The sequence below is a fragment of the Protobothrops mucrosquamatus genome, unplaced genomic scaffold (assembly GCF_001527695.2).
Source record: "Protobothrops mucrosquamatus isolate PMUCROS unplaced genomic scaffold, P.Mucros_1.0 scaffold_239, whole genome shotgun sequence".
Classification (NCBI taxonomy): Eukaryota; Metazoa; Chordata; class Lepidosauria; order Squamata; family Viperidae; genus Protobothrops; species Protobothrops mucrosquamatus.
The window spans coordinates 62,375-73,678 of NW_015386315.1; the positions used below are offsets into that span (position 1 = coordinate 62,375).

At 37.0% G+C, this 11,304-nt stretch overlaps 1 protein-coding gene across 1 annotated transcript in view; it reads right to left on the reverse strand.

Moving 5' to 3' along the window:
• The window catches only part of SERINC5 (serine incorporator 5), a 38,044-nt gene that overhangs the window by 3,318 nt on the left and 23,422 nt on the right, over positions 1–11,304 (reverse strand). Inside the window, exons 5-11 of the mRNA XM_015829901.1 lie at positions 10,765–10,858; positions 9,524–9,735; positions 7,729–7,824; positions 7,032–7,158; positions 5,934–6,000; positions 2,690–2,729; positions 507–654 (exon numbers count right to left, since the gene is read on the reverse strand). Of these exons, the coding sequence (XP_015685387.1) occupies positions 507–654; positions 2,690–2,729; positions 5,934–6,000; positions 7,032–7,158; positions 7,729–7,824; positions 9,524–9,735; positions 10,765–10,858 (784 nt within the window). The remainder of the gene's footprint in view (positions 1–506; positions 655–2,689; positions 2,730–5,933; positions 6,001–7,031; positions 7,159–7,728; positions 7,825–9,523; positions 9,736–10,764; positions 10,859–11,304) is intronic.

The following is an 11,304-nucleotide window of genomic DNA, read 5'->3' on the forward strand; positions in this document are numbered from 1 at the left end:
TTTTGGGGATTAGTGTTTTATCTGGTTGTTAGCCGCCCTGAGTCCGTAAGGAGAAGGGCGGGATATAAATTAAATTAATAAATAAATAAAATAAATAAACATCTGCCTACTCACATGCTGCCAGAACATGCATCTTTTACTTTTTGTCATCTTATGGTACCTAGAACGATCTCCCTCCCCTTCCCCAAAGCCCCAACTTTTCTCACCTTTAGGAAACTGTCAAGGTCTGACTCTTCTCTTAGGCATTAGGGGGCCAGTGGAGTGGAAGTCCCCTTGTGGTTTTGTTATGTGCACAATTGCCAGTTTATATTTGGCGTTTTATATATTAATCCAGTTAGGAGTGTAATTTCATTTCTACCGTATTAAGTTCCATGCAGTCCTCCCAAATTCTTCTTCAGGAGGCTAGACAGTCTTAGAGTGGTTATGAAGGGGCTGACTCGAGAAAGAGGACCAGAGGGGTTCCCACTACATAAAATCAAACTGTACATTTGTTTTGAGAGACTTACTGGAACCAATGGGTAACAGTCATCATCACATAAAGAGACGCCAGGAAGAATACAAAGTGGAAATAAGCATAGCTGTATACAGTTCCTTTCTTTTCATCATAAATTACTCTCTGACCGCTTTTTGTCCCAACATGCTCTTCAACCTCAGCTGGGTAAAATGAATAGAAAGAGAAATATGATATACTTTAGATCTAAATCAGTAACATATACTCAGAATAAAGTTAACAATGCAAAATAACCCTGTGTTGAGTTTGAAACAGCTGTTTTAAGCATAGAATGGCCCTGCAACAGCTGTTTTAACCTCAAAACATTTCTGAAAAAAAATGATACAAACATTTTGCAAACCCATATATATACATTACCTGGGAAAAAACCCCTAATGAATGAGATGGGATTACTTTTGAGTTAACCCAGCTAGGATTGCCTTGACTGAAACTCAACTAAAAAGATTGGGAAGGGGGAGAATCCATTCCTAAAGTGGTATGCCAAACTAACCATATTAATTAGTCCCCTTTCACACTTATCTTCCTTTAAGAGCATTTTTGCTTAAATTGATAGTTGCTGGTCTTTGGTCAAGTCATTGTGAGCTGAAGTTTAGGACTTCTGACCTTGAGCAATTATTAGTAGTGTCAAGAATGTGGACTGGAAGAGAGCCAAAGGATGTTTTCTGCAGTGGCTATTCTTCTGTTTGATGTGAAATTTCACATTCATTTCTCCCTGGCCTTGATATCCTTCCCACTTGTGGGAGGACACACAAATACAAACTTTACTACTGAACTACAACTCTTCTCATTGTTGAGAATTTTCTTCTCAATTTAATGGCAATCTATTATAATTAATTCCAAAAGAAAATATATTCCACTAACACATGGGATAAAAATACTGTTTTCCATCCACAGATATGTTCTTTTTAAAGCTATGTCTGTAATCAACATGCTTGTGGTTATAACATATATTTTAAGTTTTAAGCTTCTTGTGTGGTTATATGGTTTTTCTCCACACACAGAAACAAATCTAAAAAAGAAAAACTGCAGTGCTTTAAGATGACAAAAATAACCTTTCAAGAGAATCTTTTTAATGCACATCTATTCAAGTTTTAAGAGACTCTATATGCATTTGAAGTTTCTGAAAATGCTGCCATATGTCAAACAGGCTCTCTCCCATCCCAAATATGTGATAAACTAGTATCCTATGTAGCCTTTAAATCTCAATTCCTATGGGTGAAGGAAAATAACGGGTAGCTGAAAATTACAAACTAACCCAAAAAATATATCATAGTACTTCGGTTAGTAATCATAATTTATTAACTGCAGCTTTAAAAAGAATCTATTTCTGTGTCTGTGGGAATAGTTTAAAAAATGATGAAACATTTTTGTGAAGTTGATCGCACTTATGAAATCTACAAACCAATCAAATTCAAAGGTAATTAGAATTAGAAATGTAGCACGACAGTTCTCATGTTTATTTATTTATATCCTGAGGGGATGCGATGGCGCAGCAGCTTAATAATGCTGAAACTGCCAGCCAGAAACGGTCTGCACTCCAGTAGTTCAAGCCCAGCTCCGTGAGATGGGGTGAGTTCCCGCTGCTTGCTCCCAGGCTCCTGCTCACACAGCAGTTCAAAAGCATGAAATATTGCAAGTAGATAAATGGATACCACTTTGGTGGGAAAAACATAGCTACGTTCACATGTGCGGAGAGCCAAAGCCAGTGCTGGACCTGGCCGGATGCGAGGCAATGCAACATGAGGCAAGGGGAGACCAGAGGGGGAGCCGGGAAGAACCAGCAAACCAAGTGCCGCTAGTCAGCTGGTGTAAGCTAGTTTGCTCCCCGTGGTGCACCAAGGATAAGCACACAAGTGTTGAACAGAATGAACTAGCAATGTAGGCTGTCAGGACTGCATTGTGTGGACTGCATTGTGTCTAGTGTTTGTAGATTGCTATATGCCATAAGCTAAATAAATAAATATTTATATCCCGCCTTTATTATTTTTACAAATAATTCAAGACAGCTAACATATCCAACACACCTTCCCAGTGAGATAGGTTGAGCTGAGACAGAGTGACTGGCCCAAAGTCACCCAGCTGGCTTTCATGCCTAAGGTGGGACTTGAATTCACAGTCTCCCACTTTCTTTGTTTTAAAAAATACAAATTTGCACAGAAGAAAAAATGAAATTCTTACCGTCTCCATCAGGAGTACAGCAGAAACAACAGCGAGCTACCTACAACAGAGACACAAAACCAAAAGGTTTTTTCCACTAATTCAGAAACAAGTAAGTTAGCACTGATACTCCTCAAAATATTTCAATGAAACATTATTAGTAAAAGGACAACACATTTACATTTTCGTTCAAAGGACCATGGTACCATGATTTTTATACTGGCAACTTTTTCTTTTGTCAATAGCTTACATTAAAAACAAAAGAAATATGCTTGAAATATATGCCTGAAAAGAATGGATTTTGCTCTTAGATTTTTTTTCTTTTAAAGCAGAGATTGTTTTTTTTATAATAGCAATATATTGGTGGTACTCCTTGCTTAATGATAGCAATTGAGACTGGAATTTCCATTGCTAAGCAATGTGGTCGTAAAGTGAGACACCACATGCTTGCACCAGTCTCTGTTCCATCTTACAGAACTGAAACTTGTGACTTCCTTCTGGCTTTCAACAAGGAAAGTCAATGATGAAGCCAGCAGGAAGTTGTAAGTCCCTGTCAAAAGCTTTTCCTTCGGTGGCTAGCAAGGAGGCTGGCAGGCAGGTGAGTGCTATGGAGTGTGGCTGAGTGGTGGAGGGAATGGTGTGATGCAGGACTGCAGTGCAGTGTGAGTGCAGCACTCCCTCCCTGATTCAGGCTACACAGCATGCGTGTGGCAAGGCTGAGGGGTGCACAGCTCTGTGGTGTGCGACTGCAGTGGAGTTGTGTGCATATGGTGCAAGGGTGGTGGGGCTAGGGGTGCACAGCTTGAATGTAGCTGGGCTGGGTGTGTGTGTATGTCATGTGTGAGTGCAGCTAGTCACTTGCTCACCCTGCTGCCCAGGGACTCCTTGGGATAGAAAGTAGCGGGAATAGGAGCAACTTACAATCTTTCCTGCCAGTTTCCCCACTGACTTCGTGGGAAGCCAGCAGGGAAGGCCACAAATATAACCACGGGATACTGCAACTGTTGTTAGGTGCAAGCCAGTTGCCAAGTGCCTGAAACATGATCATTTGACTGCATGGACACTGCGACGGGCACAATTTCAAGGACTGTTAGTTCTTGAAATTTTAAGTCCCACTCACTCAGTGCTGTTGTACTTTGAATGGTTGTTGAACAAGTGGTCAGTCAGCAAGGACTACCTGTAGTTAGTTAGCTATATAATTTTGTGTTCATATTAATATTCATCTTAATAAATAGGATTTTAAAGATAAGTTAATTTTATTTTTTTAAAAAAATCTGTATAAAGTATTTTTAAAAGCAAAGGAATATGCCTCAGTTTTGATAAATGTTATTACAGCAAGAAAGTACATTCTGTAAAGGCACGTTTCATTTTGACAATCTCTAATTATGTTCTTCCAAATAACTATGAACACCAAAATAGCAATGTAAAAAGTTATGTTTAGCAGATATTCTGGTCTCGCAAATCCTTGCAAGATGCAGTTAGCAATGTTGCCATGCATATAAAGAGTCCTTCACAATGTGACTAACAGTCAAGTTCAGATGCATGAAAGCCTCTCTATTTAAAAGAAGCAGCTGGAGAATTATGTTTACATTTCTAATCAGGAGACAAAAGAGCTTCTGTCACAGGGAAGAATGAGACCTACAATTAGTTGCCTGCTGCTAGTCTTCTCTTTATGTTTCCCCTACAATAGTTCTTGTAGTGCTCTTTAAGAGCAAATGATCTAAAAATAACACTATTATGGTATACTCCAGTACTACATTTCTGAGCTCTCCCATGCAGCCTGGACTATTGTCCTAGACAGCATCCATCTGTGCTGGCTCTTGCTTAGCACAAGAACAGTGCTTTCTGATACCACTGTCTGAAGTGGCAAGCATGTGATACCACATGTCGCAACTTTGACACTGCTGCTAGTCCAAACAAGATGGAAAGGATAACAATGACAGCAACATTATGGAAGGCATTAAAATAGGTTAATACCCCATGTCCCAGACAAGACATTGAGGCCTTTTTGAAATATCTTCTTTGAATGCTAACATTTCAGTAGCACCTGCAAAAAGTACCAACTGGTAGGATATTAACATAAAAACTGCTTTTAGATCTTCTGTTAATTAAAACAAGTTGGCAGCCACAGATACTAAAAACTGAATTGTGTTTATATTTGATTGTGCTTATACAAGCCAAACCAAGGTGAAGATAGTTGGTATGTGGACTTGCCCTGGAAATATGAGGCAGCACAGGTATGATATTAGGACACTGAATATTGTGGCTTGATCTCCTTGAAATTATAATGCTGCATTTTTTTCCTTCTCCACATAACATAGAAGGGACTGTGGACCACTAATAGAATTAGTATCTACACATCCACCCTAGTTTAAAATACATTTACCACCTCTCTAAATTCTATTGTTTTGTTTTGTGCCTGCATCCACAATATTTAGAATCCTCCTCAGCAAAAACTCTCTAGTTTTCATAATATGAAACTATGTTGAATTGCTAGATGAGCTTCAATAGATAGTAATATAGCAAATAAACAAAATATTTAAGAACTATAATAATAAAACATGAAAATATGCAACTCTCTGTGTGATAATTTCTTACATTGTTATAATCTCTGAATCCAAATCTTTCTCCTGAAAGAATACAACACTATAATCTTATCTTATAGTTATTTGCTACTATACATCAAAGTAGGGATCACTTTTAGAATAACTAACCATGAAATCTGGCCAAACTACATGTTTGCGTTTGTAGACTTTGTCTAATATGAAAGCTTCACTATGCAGACTTCTGTTTCACCAGGGGAGAGAGAAGAGGGCATCATGCCAATAAGACAACAAGACTTAAGAAAAGGACCATCTAATCAGAAGAGACACTTTTTTACAGTTAACCTCAGCCTACCTTGTTTGTTGAAGCGTCTATATTAAGGTGGCAATTCAATAGCCTTCAACTTTGGAATGAGAGAAGAATCTGTTCTGATTTGACTTGGGCATCTTTTAAAAGCTAATCAGAAAATGGAGAAAAGGTTAAAGGGAAAGAGAGGAATGACTACTGTAGGTGTGGATGTCTCATCATGAAGTCATCTGTTTTTAGCTAAAGCAGGGATGTCCAATCTTAGCAACTTTAAGACTTGTGAACTGATTCCCCAATCAGCCATACTTTCTTCTGGCTGGGGAATTCTGGGAGTTGGAAGTCCACAAGTCTTAAAGTTGCCAAGGTTGGACACCCCTGGGCTAGAGCAATGGGTTGTATGACAATGCTGACTCACTTCTGTTTCAGGTGTTGCATATATCCCTCTGAGTGCTTCAGAGCTTGCTCGTGTTGTTGAGGTCAAACTAGAGAAAAAACAGAAAGGAAAGATGGTTCTGCAGTAATACTGTATATTGATGTAGGAGGGATATTTTATTTTCCTAACAACATATAAAACGGTTTCAACAAGATGCCAGTTCCTATGGCATTAAATTTAATATAGAAGTTTTCAAGTTCAAAGAGCCTTGATTCATGTAAGCTGCCTCTACCATGGAAAGCAAGTAAAAACTTGATAAAAATGGTCTATTCTAGCTTTTTTTTCCCTGTTCAATCATATCTGATTCTTGGAGACTGCATAAGGCAGGCATTTATGTTGCGATGTCCTGGGGTCATGTGATTACCATTTGTGACCATCCTAGCTGATTTCCGACAGGCAAATTAAATGGGGGAAGCTGGTTTCGCTTAAGAACCACACAATTCACTTTTAACAACTGGAGTGATTTGCTTAACAACCATGGCAAAAAAGGCACTGTTCACGATTCACTTAACAACTGCCATGCTTAGCAATGAAAATTTTGGGCCCAATTTTGGTTTTAAGTTGAAGACTACCTGTGCCTTGTATAGTAAAGGTAGCCCTTGATCTACCACTGTTTAATGATGGTTCGAACTTAGAAGAGTCTCAGAAAAAGTTACAACCCATCGCATTACCCTGGTTCTTGCCATCAGCTCATACTTGCTAAAGTTGGTGCGAACTTCCCAGCCAGCTTCCAACAAGAAAAATCAATTGGGGAAACGGGATTTGCTTAACAACTGTGTGATTCACTTAACAGCCTCAATAAAAATGGTCATAAAATCAGATCGGGTCATATGAAGACTTTTAAAAGCTGCATTGCTCAGCAACCGAACTTTTGGTCCCAACTGTGGTCCAAGTCAAGGACTACCTGTAGTTTTCAATTAAGTCATTTTCCAATTCCTTAAATAAAAATGTTACATGTTTTTAAATTTGATAGATAATAAGCTATGGCAGAAAGATATCAAATACTTACTCTCCCCTGAGAAGTAAACAAGTATCTGTCTATCTGCATAAAATTGTATTACAGCTGAAATGAAGACTTACCAGGAATATAAAATGCAACAGAACAAAATAGTAGTTCCCAGCCCGGTCACCAAGTTTTCATCTGTTTGCAGCCCTTGGCCAAAGTCAGGCACACAGATTGTTATATTATTTTGATTCTCATCTAGGACTTGAAAAAGAACCCACAATTAGCACAATTAATTCTACATTTCATGTATCCAATTATCTACATATGCTTTAGCCTGGATAATGATGTGTTCCCTTTTTCCAATTCCCTCGAATTTCCTGCATCTCTTAATTAGCAGAAGATCTTCTAAGTCTGTGCAGCTGATTTCTGAACTATATGAGGCCTGCTGGGGGAAGAAGGTTTGACTCCCTCCTTTGATTTTAAAGATGGAGATTATTCATCTTTACAAATTACTTTTAAATAGGAAAAATATTATTGCAACTGATTGGGATTTAAACATCTGAAGAGATAACTTACAAGATAAAGTTGTTGCTTGCTATTCCCTTCTCTTTAACTAGATGTATTAATTGATTATAGTATCTCTTACACAATACGTTTTTGGTAGGGTTACTGGGAGTTTCCAGTATGGTGATTTCAAAGTGCGCTGGACATTCAGAATTGCCGATTAGCACAAGCAACATAAATTGGAAAGTACGACTTTGGGAGAAGGATTATTTTACATAGATAAACAGTGCACATGTATATGTTAATCTCTAATTCAAGGTAACTTACTGATTTCTGGAGGTTTGCTTGAAAGAGATGAGAAGGTGAGGTACATGACATAGCAGCTGATAATGCCTGACTGCAACAAGCCAGAATGAGGCTGACCTGTAATTTTAAAACAGGGATACATCTGTAGACTTTTCTTTGGCAAAAAGGTTCATACTGTAAATAATGTTGAGTTCATGGGCCTTGAATCTTAAATTCAGGGGTCTCCTTCATGGACAGAAGGAGTGCTTTAGCTGAATAGAAACAGGAACCATAGATCCAACCCTAGTCACAGAACAAAATGTATGAGGATTAGATCTCTCTGAAAATTATGACAAACCCTTCACATTACTTCTCTGTGCTATTCTGCTAGTCCATCAAAAGAGGGACAAATAATTCAATTCCTGAATTATGTTTTCTGTCATCAAAGTATATTAAAAGTTCAAGAGGATAAAGTGAATCTTGAGAAAATACAAACAGCTGAGAAAAGTCAAATTAAACCCGAAATCTAAATCTCAATTTAACACACAAAAATGTACTTTCATTTCCCTGGAATAACCACACTGAGGGGAAAGAGTGTTGGGGAAACCAAACACATACCAAGCACTAATGGTTTAGATATAGATTTAGTCATATTTAGAGCAACCTCCCTGAAATCAAAGAACACAAAGCAGTTCTGACTAACAGAAGTCCCTTTCATTTCAAAAGGAGTTCTTTAGGGATGGGTATTCCTTCCAGATCTTAAAAGATACCTCAGAATCCCTTCAGATATTGACATAAGATTGAAGTTTTTAATGTGACCCACAGGAAATGATTAAATAATGGGGAGTAATCATAAACAGAAATGTAAAAGAAAAGAAAAGAAAAAGTTGTTTCTTCACCATTTCTCAATCCCTGAAACAATCTTCAGTTCTTGCTAGTACTCATTTTAATAAAAAATCTGGAGTCCTAGGCTATAAATTCCCAAGCCCAATAATAAATGTCTCCTTTCCACAATATAGATAACAATAGAACTCTAATTACATATTGAATCTTATAAGTGATTTTAATTTTAGTGCATCATAGGGTTATCTCTGTAGTAAATAATAATGCAAACATTCCCTTAGGAATAGGATGTAAGAAATCGCCTTGAATTGAGTATACTTTGACTAGCTGTGGTCTACATCTCTAGAGGAGGTATTTTACATGATTTTCTGTTTAGTTTAAGAGTCGAAAGCCAGGAATTGAACTTGGGATCAGCTTCATGGAAAACATGCTCTCTCTCACTGAGTTACCACAATGATGTAACTTGACTGCCATGGGGAACCTTACATGAGTAGACTGACAAAAATAGCAGTGGATATAAATCAATTCCCTTCCACAAAGGTTTCAGCTAATATGTCAGAGATCATGGCTGATAGACCTAATAATCTTGAAATTAAACCGAGTTAGTGAAAGTCAGGCAAAAGGGCAATTAGTAATTCCAGATTTAGGTCTTATAGTGGTCTCTCCATTACTTCAGAATAAATGCTATTTTATTGCAGAAAACGATTTTTAAAATTAAAGCAGTAAAATCAATCTTGCCTACCTATGCCTTATAACTACTGCCTTTTATAAACAAAACAATATTTAGTTTGCAGTCTCAGTGTTCTGAATAGGCTCACTTTGGTCCATACTGAATATGAGGCCTTTTTTTCTATTGGTCTCATGACCTGAGCAGTCTTTTTATTATTTCCCAGACTATGATTTGTGATAAACTAAGGGATTGAATATGGCTAGGAAATGATCTCCAATTCCAAGCAACCAAGTCCAGAGTGACAGTAAAAGAAAGCTTGCTTACGGTTTTGGACACAAGGTGAAATGGCTACCATTGAAATAAGCAAGCACAAGCCGCCATTGACGCCAAGCAGGATCTTGTTAAATGTACAGCCATCAGCACGGGTATAAAAGACAGCCATCACAATTAGCGCTCCAACAGCAACGGAATACAATGTGAGAGTCACAAGAGCTAAGGAGCCGTACCAAAGTTGATTGTGCTTTGTGCCAGATGTCCTGTTTGGGAAAGAAAAGCAATTATGCATTAAACTCAAAGAAAACAAATGATATTAAGTATTTAGAAGCCTCCAAAGGAGATTAGTTCATTAGGCCTATGTGAAGTGGATAAAGAATTAATTCTTTATACAGAAAGATATTGTTCTTTAGAACGGGTGTTCAATTATTATTTTAAATTTATAGGATATTCAGATTAATGCATTTTAATAGTTTGTACTGTGTCTAGTTATACCAGCAATATATTGAGTAATATTTAAATTATTTCACTCTCCAAGAGCATGGTCTCATGTATCTTACGATCAGCCTAAAGTTAGGTTTCTCTTGAAATTTGCTGGGGAGATGGGAAGTAAAACTTGGGGACAGATCGGTGACTTCCCAGCTCAGCTTAAAAGACGCATATTTCTAAAAAGATGTTATGTCTTTAATATTTAAAGGAACGTATGTGGGATATGTACACAGATTAAATGTAATCAATTTGGTGAAACTTTCAAGGCTAAAAATGACACTGCTTTGTTTTATGAAAATTAAAATTATTGATTTAAGACAATCAAAAGTTTACTTCAGGATATATTTGGAAAGACTAAAGCTATTTCTTCTAAATTTAGAGATTACAATAACAAGATCTAAGAACCTTGAAAAATGTGTATATAAGGAAGTTAGGACAGTTCAGTAATTGTTAAACCCCATAAAGATTTAGATTTTATCTGTAGATTGAGATTTTAGCTCTCCTATGAATGTTACACATTTTTAAAAACCGAAACTAAGATAACCAGCTGAGGAAATATTGTAGCAAGCTTGTTTGGCGAAGTAAAAAGTACAACAGGCAATAAATAGGAAGTAAGATATTTATAAAGCTATAAACAAAGGAAGCTTGATGGTTAAAAACAAAGAAACAATTGACGAGAGAAACTGAACGAGAATGCCTGCTTTAAAACAGATCAACTGTGATTTTGATTTTTTTTAAATTTTAAAAATAGAATTCAGCTAAAAGGACACTTCCTCTTATATGCAGGCATGAAAGAAGCCTACCAGTTTTTATTCCATTTGTGTGCAAATTCTACAAGGAGGACAAGCTGAATGATGATGAAGAGGAAGCCTCCTGTAGCACCAACATAACGCCATGCTGCAGAAAACATAAAAATTGCTTTGTTGATTATGACTCATAAAGAAAAATACCAATTTTATTCATTACATTTATAAAGCAATTAAATTATGGTAAGGAGGATACTCTTTAAATACATTCACCAGATAATTAATAAATAAATAAATAAATATATATATATATATATATATATATATATATATATATATATATATATATATATATATATATATATGTTTTCTGAGGTTTTCGCGGGTGTTTGTATGTGGGTCTTTAGTTATTCGGGTTTTCTCCCGCGTAGAATTAAAAGTACCTTGGCAACGTTTCGACGAAGTCACATTCGTCATCTTCAGGCTGGTGTCTTCAGCTTCGTGCTTCTAAGAGTGGTGTGTGATCGCAGCTGTTTCTTCCTTTTAACTGCCAGTGGGGTTGGAGCTGATTGGGTGGGAGCTTGGCTGTGTTCTGAT